This window comes from Talpa occidentalis, unplaced genomic scaffold, assembly GCF_014898055.3.
Source record: "Talpa occidentalis isolate TD23 unplaced genomic scaffold, MPIMG_talOcc4v2.1 talOcc4.3, whole genome shotgun sequence".
NCBI classification, from domain to species: Eukaryota; Metazoa; Chordata; class Mammalia; order Eulipotyphla; family Talpidae; genus Talpa; species Talpa occidentalis.
In genome coordinates this window covers 3,590,046-3,607,798 of record NW_023603184.1, presented here as the reverse complement: position 1 = coordinate 3,607,798, position 17,753 = coordinate 3,590,046, and the positions used below count along the sequence as shown (strand labels likewise).

General features: G+C 35.4%; 3 protein-coding genes across 5 annotated transcripts in view; all 3 read left to right on the top strand.

Annotated features, from left to right (window-relative positions):
- Positions 1-17,753, top strand: part of LOC119254495 (olfactory receptor 4A47) — a 409,525-nt gene that overhangs the window by 389,826 nt on the left and 1,946 nt on the right. The window lies entirely within an intron of this gene.
- Positions 6,504-9,309, top strand: LOC119254498 (olfactory receptor 4C12-like). 2 transcript variants are annotated; one of them, XM_054699210.1, is made up of 2 exons: positions 6,504-6,901; positions 9,275-9,309. In XM_054699210.1, exons 1-2 carry the CDS (start codon positions 6,504-6,506, stop codon positions 9,282-9,284), a joined length of 408 nt encoding a protein of 135 aa, XP_054555185.1. In that variant the 3' UTR covers positions 9,285-9,309. The 2 variants fall into 2 exon arrangements, with proteins under 2 accessions (XP_054555185.1, XP_037377496.1); XM_037521599.1 differs by lacking the exon at positions 9,275-9,309 and having other exon boundaries at positions 6,504-7,403.
- LOC119254496 (olfactory receptor 4A47-like) lies at positions 12,425-13,354 on the top strand. Its single transcript, XM_037521598.1, has one exon. It carries the CDS (start codon positions 12,425-12,427, stop codon positions 13,352-13,354), a length of 930 nt encoding a protein of 309 aa, XP_037377495.1.

Here is a 17,753-nt window from a genome sequence, read left to right as displayed (position 1 = left end):
TTCAAAATGAAAGTGTATAGTGCACTTGAAGACACATGGAAAAGTATAATTAATTGCACTTAGAGCAAGATGGAAGTACAAACACACCTCCTCCAGGCTCTCGCAACCACTTTTTTATTCTGCTTCCATGAGTCTTATTCTTGTATATTTCATAAGCTCATGACTATTGCTCTTTCTGTCTGGCTTAATTTTACTTATCACAGTTTTGGCCGAGTCCATTCATGTCATCACACATGATAAGTTTTCTTCATTTAAAAGACTGTATAGGGCCTCCCCGGTGGCGCGCAACGGTTGAGCGCTGGGTTGCGAAGCTGCCCGCAGCCTCTGCGACGCTGGTTCGATCCCCGGCTGCTCCCCGGCCACTGGAAGAGGGTCCCACATGGCACATAGACCTCTCCTGCCGCCCGCTGCTCCCCTCAGCAGTGTACTTCGGTCCTTCTGCCTGCTCTGCTCACCGCTATGGCTCTGGTGAATTCTCTCACCCTCCTGCGCTTCTGACTGTACCCAGTACTTGTATAAATAAATAAATAAATAAGTAAATATTTAATAAATAAATAAATAAAAAGACTGTATAATATCCTATTCCGTTTTGATGGGGTTGCGTGTGTGTGTGTGAGTGTGTGCGACATTTTCTTTACTTGTTTACAGTGGACATATAGGTTGTTCCCATATCTTCACTAATGTGAATAATGTTGCAATAAAAAGGAATGTAGATATCTATTTGAGATACTGATTTTAGTAGTTTAAGCTTTCTTTACTCAGATCTTGGTTAATAAATTAGAGCAGATTTTTTTTTCAATTAAATGATGTAATTTCACACTCTGCTTAAATAATTTCCAGCTAGTTCAAAATGAAAGTGTATAGTGCACTTGAAGAGACATGGAAAAGTATAATTAATTGCACTTATAACAAGATGGAAGTACAAACACACCAAGTGATATATAATATAGTTCAGCTCATATCCTGAAATTGTTCATGTTCTCAGGCCCTCACTTTCTTAATCCAGTCTAGGACTCATGTTATAAAATTTCTTTCCTCTCTAACAGATCTTTTATTCTTTTATTTTAATAAATTATTTTTTTTTATTTTTTACATCATTGTTCATTTTTAAACAATATTTGCTTCTCCAACCCCCCCTTAGGTGGACTCCCCATATAGTTTTCTTACCAATGCACCTGTGCACCATCACATCAGTTACCTGAGATCTTCCCTCCTTCCCTCTAATCCCTCTCCCTCCTCCTCCCCTGCAGGATATCTCTGATTTATAGTTGTCTGTTTTTGCTTTGTTGTGTTTTGTAGTTATTATTTTTTTACGCTTATGTCTTAATTGGTCCCCCTATATTCCTGCTATAATTGAAACCATCCGATATTTTTCTTTTTCCTTCTGGCTTATTTCACTGAGCATAATTCCTTCTAGCTCCATCCACATTGCTGTGAATTCACATTGCTGTGAATTTACCTTTTTTGATTGCTGAATAATACTCCATTGTATATATATATATATACCACATCTTCTTGATCCAGTCATCTATTTTTGGGCATTTGGGTGGTTTCCAGTTTTTACCTATTGTAAATAGTGCTGCAGTAAACATAGGGGTACAGGTGTTCTTTTGAATCAATGTTTTTGTGTCCTTTGGGTAGATCTTTAGGACTGGAATTGCCGGGTCATATGATTGCTCCATTTGTAGTAGACTGAGGAACCTCCAGACAGCTCTCCATAGTGGTTGGACCAATTTACACTTCCACCAGCAATGTAGGAGAGTTCCTTTTTCACCACATCCTCATCAACCTTTTTTTTGTTGTTGCTTATTTTTTTGATATGTGCCATTCTTACTGGTGTAAGATGGTATCTCAATGTGGTTTTGATTTGTATTTCCCTGATTATAAGGGATGTTGAACATTTTTCATATGCCTGTTGGCCATTTGCATTTCCTCTTTGGAGATGTGTCTTTTAAGTTCTTCTGCCCATTTCTTGACTGGATTGTTTACTTTGTTTTTGTTGACTAGTGTGAGTTCTTTGTATATCTTTGTGATCAGTCCTTCATCAGTTGTATGGAGTGCAAAGATTATTTTCCCCATCAGTGGGGTGACTCTTTGTTTTGGTTAATGTCTCTTTTGCTGTACAGAAGCTTTTCAGTAATCCCAGGTGTTTATCTTTTCCTTGACTTTCTTTGCTTAGCGTGATGAGTCTTTATTTATTTATTTATTTATTTATTTATTTCATTATTATTATTTTTACTGAAGTAACATTACAACATTATATAAGTTTTAGGTGTACATGTTTAAAAACCAGCATGTGTATATGCTACATTAAGCCCACTACTAAAACTCCAATTTTATTCTGCACTATAAAATTTTTATCTCTTCTCCAGTTTACCCACCCTCTTCTCGTCTTTCCTTTTTGGTGACCACTAATTGATCTAATAGTTTATAATTTTGTTTGTTTTTCTTAGTTCATCTGCTTGTTTCTATCACATGAATGAAATCATATCGTACTTGTTTTTCTCTGAATGATTTCACTGAACATAAGATACTCTGAAGTCATCCATGTTCAAATGGCAGAATTTCATTTTTTCTATAGCTGAGAGTATTCCATTGTGTTAATACATCACATCTTTTTTATCTGTTTGTCTGTTGATGGGAACATAGGTTGTTTCCAGCTGCTGGCAATTTGAAATAGTGCGTGATGAGTCTTTAAAGATGTTATTGAGATGTATGTCTTGTAATTTTTTTACCTTTATTTTCTTGTATTTATTTTATGGTTTCAGGTCTCATGTCCAGTTCTTTTATACAATTTGAGTACCATTTGAGTACCATTTTTTGGCATCCACATCGCTTCCTTAAGAACACCTTTCACTTCAACCCCATCACCTCATTGCACAGATACATGGTGCTGTGTTGTTTTCTATAGTGCTTTCTACTTTTTTTTTTAATAGTTGAGATCTTGCATCATGAGGCCAAAGACACTCTCTGGGCTGTGGAGGTAGATTTGTATATAACCTCAGTTGTCACTATTCACTGTTGATTTTGGGTCAGTTACCTAAACTCATAGTGCCTCAGTTTTCATTCTCTTTGTAAATGGGGATACTAACAGTGCTCATTACAAAGGGGATGTGAGGTAATGTGTTTCACGTGGGACCTAGTGCATTGCACTCAGGAGTTTGTTACTTTCATTGTTACTATTGACTAACACAGTGCCAGGTACATTTATGATGTTCCACAAACTTTTATTATTGAAAAAAAGAAGACTGTAGAATCCAAGTTCTGACTGCAAGCCTGATAATTATCCAAGATTGGTAGTGAATGCTAACCTTTGTTAAATGTCATGGTTTGGTCAGAAGGACCATGGGAGAGTGGGAAAAGCAGTTGGTTGCCATTTTGGCAAAGACTCCTAACATTAATTATTCTTCCCTTGAGGAAATAGCACAGAGGTGAGTTGTCTGTATGACTAAAGTCACGTCTATATATAGCAAGCACTGAAAGAGTTGAAAAGGTAGGACTGTGAAGATTTCTCACTCTGATTCGACATGGGATCCTAGACACACGAGGGAGTAAATATGTGGCTTTGCATTGAGCACAGGTGCTCTGAAAAAGAACTTAGAAGACTCAGTTTCCACAGATTTCCTCATCCAGGAGACCTTACATCATCTGCATGTATCTTGGTAATTGGATTTGCTTTTCTAGCTTTAAAAATGGCTACCATGTTTTTAGGGCTAATATTATGGCTATCAGACCAAATTCTATACAAAAACTAAAAAAGCCTGTGAACTTCTCTGAGTCCCATAGAAATAGAAACCTGCTAGGACTACTGAAATTTTAATCTGCTCTCCAAGCTCATTTTAAGTACAAAGTAATATATCTAAAGGGAATGGGGGAAAAAAGTCTAGTCTCTGGGATAGTTTATTATTCAAAGCTGTCAGGTCAAGCTGAGGAATTCTAGCACACAGCATTGTTATGTAAAAGAAGCACAACTTTTCTGATTTTTCCTTTGGGATTTTTCTAGAAACTCTTGGAATGTTTTTTTATAGTAAATTTACAGTATTTTAAGATAACCATGACTCTATGGCATGTACTTGGGATTGAACCCCGAAAGATTCTAAGGATTGAGAATGTAGAGTCAACTGATGACAAGTCAATAGCTCAAAACCCTCAATATTGAGGTGGGCAAAATAAAAGTTCAAAAATTAAAAAAATATGCTTTTATTAAAGAAAATATTGAGGTGAGCAAAAATAACTTTTTATTCTAATCAGTTTGTATGTAAGAACTACCTATGACTTATTTGTCATATTTTTCTTTGATATTGATAATAACCGCCATAATTAACATGCTTGATGGAAAGTTTGGATTCTAAGCGCAGCACAGCTTCTTAAAAAATAAGTCTTAGACAGCTTTGTGGTAAGTCATTTTCCTCTTCCTTTCTTTCTCTTGCCTTCATTTATCCTTTTCTCTTCCCCTTCTTCCCTCTGCTTCTCTCCCAGAAATTATGTCTGTATATTGTGAGAATTGAAGGAGTTGAGAAATTGGGAGAAATCTTCTCTCCTCTCTCTTCTATCCCTTACCCCCCTCCTCTTTTATCTCTCTCCACATCCCCCCCTCTTTTTCCCTCCTCCCAAATGCTTTATAATACCTCATGTTGGCCAGGACTGTGGGTATAAAAATGAATAGCTCATAAGACTGGTGTGGCACAACATTCTGCAAAGCATGTATGTGAAGATGAACGGGGTGGAAGTTCCCTGTTTCCTGGCAAACTCCACACTCAGTCATAAGAGTCCAATCTGGAAAGTGTAAATTTGCTATGTTTTGGGATATGGATTCAGCGAATGAATTAATGAAATGAATAGACAATAATTTCCATAAAACAACCAAAGTAAATAATGATTAAATCTTTAGGATAATGATTCTCTTAATAGCTTTTTGTTGTTGTTGTTGTTGTTGTTTTGGTGGGACCCTCGCCAGTGGCTGGGGAATGAACTGGTGGTGCTGCAGAGGCTGCAGGCAGCCTTGCAGCTCAGCGCTCAACCGCTGTGCCACCAGGGGAGGCCCTGTTGTTGTTGTTTACCTGCTGTCCTTTCTTGTTGACATTAATCTTTGTTTCCCTTGTTCTATTTTTCCTCACTTGGTTATCACAAGTTTTCAAAATCTTTGTTGGAGGTATTAAGAGACAATTTTGAAAGTTTTTTTTTTTTTTTAGTAATGCTCCCAGTAGAATAGCAAACATATAATAGCAATCATAATAGTAGTATGGTAAAATATTTAATCTTCACAGTAATCTTAAATATAGATCTATTTATCATTTGTTAAACAAATTGAAAAAATTTAAGCACAAAGATAATTTAATGCTGTAGTTCTAATAAGGGTAGATCCTGAACCCCAAACCAAGCCTTTTGAACCCATGTCTTCTTTGTTTCTTAATGCATTTATACATTTCTCTTTCACTTTTTTCTTCTACCTTCTTTCATTTTGAGCTGTTTCTTCTTACCCTCTCAGTAAATTCTTTATTTACTTATTTTAGGCCAGTATTGGGTTTTAAAAATGAATAAGATTACAATTGTAGTAAAGCAATTTTTTTTTTTTTTTTGCCATCAAGGACTCAGACTGATGACTACAAAGAGATGAACATGACAGTGTGGCAAGTGCTACAATAGACATTTACCACAACCTGTGAGATTGAGAGAAGGTAGCAACACTATTTCCTCTTTTTTTTTGAGAAAGTGGAGGAGTTTCCAAATGGGTAAAGTAGAAAAAGATATAGTTCATGAATGAAATTCTGTTTTTATTTTAAGGATTTATTTTTATTTATGCATATAATAACTGGGGTGTAGGCCAGAGGTGCCAGGGGTGAAAGGATTCACCAGAGACAAAGTGGGGAACAGAACAGGCAGATCTAGTGAAATACACTGCTGAGGGGAGCAGTGGGTGAGACAGGAGAGGCCTGCTGCACCATGTGGGTTAGTTCCTTCGCTGGGGATTGAACTCATGCCACAGTGGCTGGCAGTAGTTTGATAGTGCTGAGACTTTAACACATGCACCACCAGGATGGCCCCAGAAATTGTCTGGTTTTGAGTCTTTGTGGCTTAAATTAGTGGGGCAAATTATAGTACTCACTGGAAAGTGTGTTCAGCCATGGTGGGGAAAATACATGCATCTTTGGGTTTTTGTGATGGTGCCAAGTGTATATGGCCACATCCTGGATTGATTCTTAAATCTTGATTGGTACTACTTTACTGAACTTAAAAGTTGCACATTTGTATTGTAAATGAAAAGCAAATCAGGAAATCATAAAGAACAAAATATATGCCACCTATATTGTCACCTGTGAGAAGAGTAAAAAATTGAAACAGTTTCTATAGGTTCGTGCTTGTTTTTGTCTTCTCCCAAACTGGAAAAAAATATAAGGCACACTGGATCTTTATTCTTTAAATGAAGATGTTACATTTTAGGGATGAGTATGATTTTCTTTTCAGGGAAGTCACTGGTCACATGGACTGAATTGACAAAGAGGATGAATAATGTGACAGAATTCATCCTCCTTGGTCTGACTCAAAATATGGAACTTCAGAAATTATCATTTGTCGTGTTTTTAATTGTCTACTTGGTCACCTTGGCAGGCAACCTGCTCATAATGGTCACCATCAGCACCAGCAGGGCCCTAGGCGCCCCCATGTACTTTTTCTTGTCTTACTTATCCCTCATAGATGGCTGCTGTTCTTCTTGCATGACCCCGAAAATGCTAGCTGACACTCTTTCTGCGAGAAAAGTCATCTCTTTTAGCGGGTGTATGGCTCAAGTCTTTGCAGAGCATTTTTTTGGTGCTGCCGAGATCATCCTTCTCACCGTCATGGCCTATGACCGCTATGTGGCCATCTGCAAGCCCCTGCACTACACCACCATCATGAGACGGTCAGTGTGCAGCCTCCTTGTGGGGGTGGCCTGGGCCGGAGCCTTCGTCCATGCGACCATTCAGATCCTCTTTACAATCTGGCTGCCCTTCTGTGGCCCCAATGTCATAGATCATTTTATGTGTGACTTGAACCCTTTGTTAAAACTGGTCTGCATGGACACGCATACCCTTGGTCTCTTTGTTGCTGCCAATAGTGGATTCATCTGCCTGTTAAACTTCCTCCTCTTGTTGGTCTCCTATGTGGTCATCTTGCACTCCTTGAGGACATATGACTCGAGGGGAAGGCGCAAAGCCCTCTCTACCTGTGTGTCTCACATCACTGTAGTCATTTTATTTTTTGTGCCCTGCATCTTTGTGTATATGCGTCCAGTGACAACCTTCTCCATAGACAAAGCTGTAGCTGTGTTTTATACAATGATCACTCCGATGTTAAACCCTTTAATCTACACCCTCAGAAATGCAGAGGTAAAAAATGCTATGAAGTTCTGGGTAAAAAGGTGAACTCCATGGAGAAATAATTATAGCAACATAAACTTTCGTCTTTTAAAAGGCAAAGGAAAAGTAATGCCATTTCAAAGGTTCTGGACCTAGTGAACACTGTATGTCAAAATATGTTGATGTTGGCAGAGAGGCCTTTTAGGAAGGAGACCCAGGCAGGAAATGATTATATCACTTTAAAAATACTTTGTGTAGATTTATCGTCCATTTAGTTGTCAAACTTTGATAAGCTGTCAGAATCAACTGTCACCTTGTTGAAATGCTACATTCTCAGCAAACAACTCAAGAGGTTCTAATTTACTCAGATCGCTGTTGAATTGACATGTTTGCATTTTAAACAAATTATCAGTTCTTTCTAAGCAGGTGATCTATGTATATCCTTTGAGTAGCAGTAGTATAGATTACATTTGCACTCTAAGCCTGTTAGTGGATAATCTTATGAAGACATTTCCTGGGAAAAAATATTTTCTAGCAGAAGCTGTGAGACTCTTCATAAATCATGCAGTGCAAACTCATGGTTAATGGTAAGGAGAAGACTTACCATTTATTCTTGCTGAATTATTTGGACTAAAATTGTTATTGTAATTTTATTTGTTCATTCATATTGAGAACTTTGTTTTCATGATTTTTCTGTGTGAAGAGATTTTATGTATCATTTTTGTAAGCACATTTTGGAGTGGCAGGGTTTATTATGAGTAAAATAGTCCTGAGATCAAAATTAGTTTTGGTACATGAAGCGTGAACCACTGCCTCTTTCATGTTTGTGCTAAAAGAGAATGATAGAGATATTAATAATAATCCTAATAAATCTTTGCTATCAATAAATACTCAATAGCTGTTATTATGAATATCCACTATTACTGAGATATCTCTTAACTATGTAGAACCATTCATTAATTATTTGTGAAGGGGAGGTTGAAGAGACCCTTACTTCTCCAGAGTATGCTCTTGGTTCCTTTCTTATAAACTACCAGTATAGATGTGAGTTTATATCTGAGCTCTCATTCTATTCCATTGGTTTGTGTGTTTTTATTTCAGTACCATACTGTTTTGAATACTGTAGTTTTATAGTATAATTTGAAGTGTGGAATATGATAGCACCACTCTTTCTCTTTTTAAATTAATTACTTTTAAAATTATATTAATTTTTACTGGGGTAGCATTGATTTGCAGCACTGCATATAATGTGGGGTTATAGTTTTACACCTCTTCAGGTGTATACCATCACACCACACTTATCAAAACACTTATGAAGCATAATTTCTTTATATTTCACAAATGAATTAAATCATCTGGTATTTGTCTTTTTCTTATGGTAATTCTGAGGCTATTTTTTTCTCCTTGTACTATCTTCCTTATCTTAGTTATATGACTGGTCAGGTGGGTTTTTTTATGTATAAATCTCGCTCTGTAATTTTGTGGAAAATCCCAGTGAATTTAATTATGCAACAATAAGTCTTGGATACATTCCAACTGCAGAACTCCTTGACTAATATCATTAGAAGGTGTAAAATCTTCAGTGATCTATGCTCCTGTTGGGCAGAGGATGCTATCCTCTTAAGATCTGATATAGTTATTTCAGGAGATGCTTTATTAGACTCAAAGCATGATATAAAAAGGGCAAAAGAAGTCCTCTCCAAATCTCAAGTACAACTATTTGACCATACCAATACAATCAAGTGAAATGGGCTAAATATTTGAATGATGTTCTTTATTACCAGAAAAGATCTTACTAGAGAAAAAAAATTCCCTGGTAAGTAGCCAGTTATTACCTTCTGGTATAGATAGGTGATTTGTTCACACTTTTGATAAATTACCAGAACATGGAAAAAATCTTATTTTTCTGTTTGTACTGTGGAATTTCTTTGAAATAGATCTACATGACAAGTTGTACTTCCTGGAATATTTACAAGACCCCATGGGAAAAATGAACACAAATAGCCACAGGAAACCAAATAAATCTTCAAGGAATAATACAATCATTTGCTTTTTGTGTGAATAGTGGATGGAAAAAGGACTTCTAGGTTCTTATGAGTGAGGTTAAGTGTTCTTCAAATTGTAAAGAAGCTTCCACAAGGTAGGACTGTAACATCTAATTCAGAAAACAGGTTTTCAGTTTTGTGAATTTTTTTTTACTATGTAGGAAATTATATCAATTTAGTTTAAAAGAATTGAAAAATTAAAAAGTCTTCTGCTGGCAGGAAGGGACTTTGAAATCAGTCAAGTTATATGCCATTTCAATTTTTTCATTTAAGATATACAACTTAAGAAAAAGTTAGCTTCATATTCTGTGCCTATGTTTCTTCCACTATAAAATTAGAATAACAATACTTATTTCTACAAGGATTACATGTGATAATTAAGTAGACATATGTTTTCTAAAACGTGTATGCTGTACATACTTTGAATAAAATAAAATTTTCTGAATGCACATCAATGTCATGGTTTATTTAAAAAAGCCAGTACAATAAGACTTTTTGGTGTTCATGGCATGTGAATTAAGTCCTTACTAGGAGAGAGAAATTTTAATAAATGTAAAGATCAATCAGCTAGAAAAATGGAGACTTCTTTGAGGGAAGTTCAATATCATTTAGATAAAAGTGGAAAAAATTAGAAAGTTGCTGGTTAGGATTTACACAATACTTGTCATGAACAGATCAAATTATTTTATTTTATTTTTTGACCTTAAAAATATCTATAGTAAATATAAAATAAAAAAATTTAAATGAGGTCAGCAGCATCTTTTAACCTCAAGAGGTATATTTATTTTAAAGCTAGGAGACTGATGATGAAAAGGTGATTTTTCAGGCAGCGCCACCATTTCTATCTTCTATTGACATGACCTCTGGCACATACCCTGAGCCTCAGTAAATTAGTGGATGCTCTGTGATGCTTGGATTCTACCTTACCTAAAAGGCATGGCATGTAAGTATTTTGTAAACATTACTGGTTAAATTTACAATATAACTTTCCAAAAACATTTCCCATTATGTTAGATGTAAAGTGCTTCTGATCTCAGAAAATAGCATCTGAAGGAAAATTTATGGAACTCAGGAGTTGGAAAACATTTTGGATATTTGAGAAATAGCACAAAGTTTTGAAAAGAATAAATCTGGAGATTTGTAAGATAAAAATCTGAGGAGATAGGCTGGGACCAAGTTATCTAGGGTGAAGGAAAAGAGATTGGATTTTACTGAGTGTATGTTAGGAATCAACTGTAGGGATGAGCAGAGGAGTGGTATGATTTTAATAAGAATAAAAAGGATCACTTGGGTTGTTTCAGAAAAACAGATTGTTGGAGGCTAGTGAAAACAGAGATCCTGCCAGAGGCTGTTGCAGTGGAGTAGAAGTAACAAGTATAATAGTTATAGTCACATTTGCAATATATTTTAAAGGGAGAGATTATGAACTTTTGTTTGTATAGTGTTAAGCAGTGTGAAAGGAATAAGAGTGCAGGGCGCTGTCAGATATTTGGTCTGAAAAATAACATGGCAGGTGCTACTCGTAACTAGATTAGTGATACCAGGGCAGGATTGTTTATTATGGGGAATTAAATATTTGGTTTTATAGATACGTAAATGATATCAAATAGAGATACTGGTTAGGTAGTTGCACATACTACTTGAAAATAAGGGAGAAATAGGAACAGAAAGCACACAATTTTAGAAAATTATAAAGGAAAAAGATTGAAGTGAATTCATTAAGAAGGACATTTCAGTGAATTGGGGATGTCTGGTACAGTGATTGTAACATGTTACAGACTACATGAGGTGACCCTATATGGTTCCTTTGTGTCCTTCCAGAATTCAGGTTGAAGGTCCTAAGCTTCAGTTTCTCAGAATGTGACCCCATTTGGGAACAGGTTCTTTACAGAGGGAATTGAGTTAAAAAAAGATTATTACAATGGGCCAGACACAACATTATTGGCATCTATTGGGAAGGGAAATTTGAACATAGATATACCTATAATGAGAACGTCATGTGAACATTAATACAGTCCTCTACAAGCCGAGGAGACAGGAGAGTCCTGGAACATATTCCTCCTCAGTTTCTTCAGAAGGAGTTAACAGGGTCAGCATGCACATTTTGAAATATAAATTGCACTTCTGCAAGTTTCTGTCCTTTCAAGTCACCTAGTTTGCATCAGTTTATTAGGGCAGTTCAAGCAGAGTAATAACACATTTTGATGCGGAGAAGTAGGGTGTTGCTGAAATAAATGCTGAAAAATGTGAAAGTAGTCACTTTGGAATTGGGTAATAGGTAGAAGCTGGAGAAGTTTGGGGTGCTTGATAGAAAATGTCTAGATTGTCCTGAAGAGATTGTTAGCAGAAAGGTACAAATTGAGAGTCCATTTTCATGAGATCTCAGAAAGGAATATGTTGTAGAGAAGATGTATCATTTTAGAGAATGGCTATGTCATTATGAATAGAGATGCAAGATATATAAATGCCAGATTGCCTGTAACTGAGGTCTCAAGTGGAAATATGGATGATGTTATTGGAATCTAGAGGGAAGGTAACCCTAGTTCTAAATTAGCAGGCTAGCATTGAGTGCAGGGATCAGTCATCTACAGCCTGTACTCATGCCGAACACGTAAATTATCTTAAGTGAGTTCTCAGTATTATTGTTTTCTGACTGAATACAACATACATCTTTCAATGGAGTTCCCTCCCTATCCTTGCTCCTCTCATTTCACCATTTAAAGTCAGCATTTATTACTCTGGGAAGCCTACCAAGATCCCAGTTTGATTTAGATGTTTCTTAGTAAAACATGAATACATATATAATGAAACTCATTATTTAATTGTCTGATGTCATCATTATATGGCGATCACAGAGTAGCATATCAGAAAATAGGATATCCTATCTTACTCTGTTTGGTATGAGAATGTATTTTAACACAAAGTTCCTAAGGCAGTTTTTGATTGGATGAGTAAGATTAAACTTATAATGCTTGAAAAAGATGTTTTTTCTTGTTTTGTAGGCAAACTTTCTATATATAAGATCAACATCTATAAATCATAATGGAATCAAGAAGCAATGTGACTTATTTTGTCCTTTTGGGCCTCACACAGAATCCAAAGGAACAGAAGGTTCTTTTTGTTGTGTTTTTGCTCTTCTACATTTTGACCCTGGTGGGCAACATGCTCATTGTGATAACCATAGCTTTCAGTAAGACCCTGGACTCACCAATGTACTTCTTTCTTGCTAGCTTATCATTTATGGATGCCATTTATTCTTCAACTATTACTCCCAAACTGATTTCAAACTTGTTATTTGGGGAAAATACCATATCCTTCAAATTTTGTATGGTCCAACTCTTTACAGGGCATTTTTTTGGTGGGTCAGAGGTCTTTGTGTTGTTGGCGATGGCCTATGACCGCTATGTGGCCATCTGTAAACCTTTGCATTACTTGGTTATCATGAGGCAGTGGGTGTGTGTTTTGCTGCTGATAGTGTCAGGGATAGGAGGATTTCTGCACTCAGTAGTTCAACTGAGCACTATTTATGGACTCCCATTCTGTGGCCCCAATGTCATTGATCACTTTATCTGTGACATGTACCCCTTACTGAAACTCGTCTGTACTGACACCCATGTCATTGGTATCTTAGTGGTGGCCAATGGAGGAATGATCTGCACTGTTGTGTTTCTGCTCTTGCTCATCTCTTATGTTGTCATCTTACACTCCCTCAAGAACCTGAGTCAAGAAGGGAGGCGGAAAGCCCTCCAGACCTGTGGTTCCCACATCACTGTGGTTGTCTTCTTCTTTGTTCCCTGCATTTTCATGTATGCCAGACCTCTGAAGACTTTCCCCATTGACAAATCATTGAGTGTGTTTTATACAGTTGTAACCCCCATGCTGAACCCACTAATCTACACTCTGAGAAATTCAGAGATGACAAATGCAATGAAGAAGCTCTGGAGAGGAAATGTCATATCTCATGGCAAATAAGTCTGATCTTAATCATGAAGAGAGTTGTATGACCGGGCTCATCTCCCTGGAATGAAGAGTCTTCTTGAAACTGATTCACCGATCCCTTTTCTTTAAAGCATATGTCATAACTATAATAAAGAATTAGTTGTATGGTTGGTTTAGAATGCCAGTTGGGTAATGTCTAGTTTATTATTCAGGAAAGTCATAATGCATATATATCAGGAGTCAATAAAAACATGTATGAATGAAATTTTTATTATTACACTGATGATTTATGCGTTTATCCATTTTGTATTTTTGAGAGTAATTTTTTAGTTATATTCTTGTCATTTTTATTTACTTTTCATTATTTGAAATAATGTTATATATAAGTTTTTATTCAATTTCAGTTGCATTATATGTGAAATAAAGCATCAACACTATTGCTTTTTTTAAAAAAAGCTACAATAATAATGAATATAAAAATAGAAACAATCTGAAAGGTTATAATTAAGACACATAATCTCTTTCCATCTCTTACTGGTGTTTCCCAGTGTTCTCTAAGGTGCTCACAAAAGTCTATTCTTGAGGTGCTTCAAGTATTAATCTTTGCAATGCAAGGATATTTGCATAGCTGTAGGTGTGCGTCTGTCTGTGTGTAAACACGTATATTTTACTACTCAACAGCTGGAAGAGCTTTTCATACCAGTCCAGATAGATAATTCTTATCAAATAACCATACCTTATAATAATACTGTACATTAATAATTATAATAGTATACCTTATAATAATACTAGAGTGCTATCCAGTTCTCTACAGGCTGTTTCTTATTTTTTCCTATGACATATCATTTTGCAATAAATATATATCCTTTTGATATGTGTTCCTATGTTATTTCATAGAAACAGAATTTTTGGGTGAAAGTATATGTATATTTAAAATGTTGATATTTGTAGTTAATGTCAAAATGCAATCTATGATTGTAGCAGTCACACTTAAAAGCCCACAGTTTTTGAGAATGGCTGTTTGTCCACATTCTCAACAACCAGTGCTTGGTAAACATTTATTTCATATGACAGTCTGATTCAGTAAAGAAAATATAATTTGTGTTTAATTAAAAGAGGAAAGGAAGCACAATGGTCTGTGATGGTGAAATATGGGTGAGTTGGTGGGCACATTGTGGTAGTAATAACTAATCAGGGTATCCCGGTATTGGCTCAATTAAAAATAAATAAATTACAAAAAAATTTAAAAAATCCTATTTGGATTTATTTATTGCCAGTCATTTGTTAAACTTCTGAATACTCAGGATCAGTTTGGTTTCTTTGGAAATACAGATTCTTTGGAAATGCAAAGCTCTGGAATTAAGTATGACTGAGGATAGATTGACATTTGCTTTTTAAACAATTACTGTAATGTTTCTGAGATAGGTGATGCACTTTGATATACAATGGAATACTATTCAGCTATATAAAATGATGAACTCTTGTGACAACATAGATGAACTGGAGGGGATGGTGCTTAGTAAAATGAATGAGAACTAGAAAGACAAACACTATGTTTTCATGCATATATAGAATATAGATAAACAAAACAGAGTCAGACAAAACCAAACCAGAAAACTGTAAAACTAAGGCTACTAACAGGTTAGGGAGAGGGTGGAGAGTAAGAGGGAGAGGAGACCCAGTGGACTATGGTGAAGGATTATGTATGTTTTGGTGGTGGGTATAGTGTGGTAACATACATCTGAAGAGCGTAACATATATAGTAGTGTTTCATATGGTCACCTTTTTAAAACACCTCCATTCACAATAGAATTTCCCTTGTTTTCAATCATGGTACCCTGTGGATTTGTCTTGTTAGCACTGATCACAGATTAGAATGACCTTATTAAGATGTTTCCATTTTTATAACCTGACCCTATTGTAAGAATGTAAGGCAAATGAGTAAAATTTGAATGAAAATCTTCTATAAGATCAAATCAGCCAGGACTATTATCCTGCCCCCTTTTTTTTCCTGTTTAGCAACTACTATATCCCTCAGTTTGTAGTAGAGAGCCTGATACAAATAAGTGCTGAATATATTAAAAAAATAATGAAAGTTAGATAAATAGTTATGTGTCTGAAGTGTAGGTAAAATTTCATCAACCCACAATTACAGGCCAAAAAAAAAAAAAAAAAAGAATTTGAGTACTAGATAAAAGGAAAGAAAATCTCACTGTGAAAAGTGGCAAAATAAATGATGAAATCATCTTCCTTGGAAAAAAAATGACAGGACTTATATTTTATTCTTGACTGGCAAACTGCCATAATGGTTCTGAAGCTATGTCACTCCTTGTCACATCTTCACAACCCTCGGTACATGGTAGTTCTAACAGCAGCTTCATCTATAAACATTCTTTTAACTGCAGTGGACAATCACATGAATATAATGAAGTAGAAAGCAGCCTTGGACATGCTCCAGTTGCATCACCTGGTAAAATGCCTGGTGGGAATGTATAAATAATCCATGATCTTTGTTTCTATCAGGACAGGATGGTATCCTATTCAAACTGATAGAACTCTTTAAAGAGGAGAACTGACTATCTCAAGAAATTAGTTGTTACAGAATAACCTTTGTGGTAAAATAACTATTTGGTAACTTCTTACAGGTCATATCATTTATTTGCCTTCTTTTTCTTTTAGTTCATAGACATTCCTTTCCAGTCGAACAGCCTCTACACAGAGTAGAAATAATGGTTTAAGAATTTTTTGAGTGGAATTTAGGTCTCAATAAGTTTTGAGCTTACATGTTTCCTTGAAAACGTTTAACTGGGCCATTTAAGACCCTGGATGGCTGCCGCCAGATGGAAAGGAAAGAGCACTTTGTTTGCCTTCTTGACAAATTATCTTGACATAGAAAATTTTTGTTTTTTGTGTGCACCATGGAATTCTTTTTAAGTAGATCTACAATGGAAATAATGCTTTTCTGAAATATTTAGAAGGCTCCATGAAGAAAATGGACAAGTTTCATGAAATCACATATATCCTTAAGGAATGACATGACTTTTCACTGTGTGTGGTCATACTAGGTGGAAGAGACATTTCCAGTTCTTAGGAATTGATTAATAAGTTTTTCTGATGATTGTGAGCAAGAATCCAAAAGGTAAATCTGTAACACGTAAAAGTAGAAACCAGGCTTTTTGGATGTATGAATTCCTTTATTACGTGGGAAATTATTTTAAACTTGAGTTTATACGAATGAAAAGTTGAATAACTTCTTTTGAAATCACAGAAACTTTTAAGTCAATAGAAATTAGTATATAATTCCATTCTTGTGACTGAAAAATGTAACCTATGGGGAAATTAAACATTCCGAGTCTGTTTCTTCAGCTATAAAATGGAGCTGACAATACTTGTTACTATAAAGATGAATTATTATGCAAAAAATATGGTTTTATATATGTATGCACATAGATGTGTGATGTGAGTGTGTGTGCATGTGTGTATGTAAGAATGAGCATAGCATCTAATACATACTTTTGCAAAATAATTAATAGGTGTTCTTGTAATGTTAATAACCCCTTTCATTAACATGCTTTGTCTATTTCAATGAAATAAAACAATGTTTTTTCACCTTATAGCTCTGGATTTCAGAGGGCTTCAAACTTACCATACATTAAATTTTAATATATTTTATCCATGTTTGTCCAAACACTGTATTACATAGGTTTTCATCTATTTTAGCTCATTAGCTACAAAAACTCAGTAGCCATCTATCATAATTTCATTTAAAAATTTGTGCAGCGTTACCTAGAGTGGTGACTAGCACTTATTCAATGCCTTACAGTTTGATTTAAAAATATAGTTTATTGGTTTAAAAATATGTTTTATTGTTTCTTTTAGCTGTCTTCTTTTAAATTCAGACTCAGGAAGGATGCTACACAGCAGGGTTAACTGATGAAATTCTTGAGTCCTGAGTAGGAGAAAGGGAAACAATGAGAACAATGTAGATTTAAAGGGAATGTAACTTTGAAAGATGTGGGAAAGGGATGGGGCAATGAATCCTTATGTCAGCTACATTTGCATTCTGTAAATTGGCCCCATCACTTAGCAGTGGTTTACATTTAAACCATTACTTAATCTTTCTAAGTATCAGGTAAGAAAGGGGTAACCTGTAAAATAGGGATAAGAATATTTAATTCATAGTATTGTTGTATGATTAAATCAGGTAATATTTGTACCACACTTAGCTAAATGTATGACATGTAGTAAGTGGTGTATTATTAACCTATTATTTAATGTCTTTATCCAGGATTCGACATGAGTATAAACAAATGTAAGCTCTGCCTTCAGGGTTACCATTTTGTAGCAAAAACTGTGAACAGATTTTCATGTTTTGTATAATGACATTAAATAAGAACCGTATTAGAATTACTGGTTCAATAACATCTTTAAA

Coding starts and splice junctions, on each gene's coding strand:
- LOC119254496 (XM_037521598.1), top strand. CDS start 12,425: ATGGAATCAAGAAGCAATGTGACTTATTTTGTCCTTTTGGGCCTCACA.
- LOC119254498 (XM_037521599.1), top strand. CDS start 6,504: ATGAATAATGTGACAGAATTCATCCTCCTTGGTCTGACTCAAAATATG.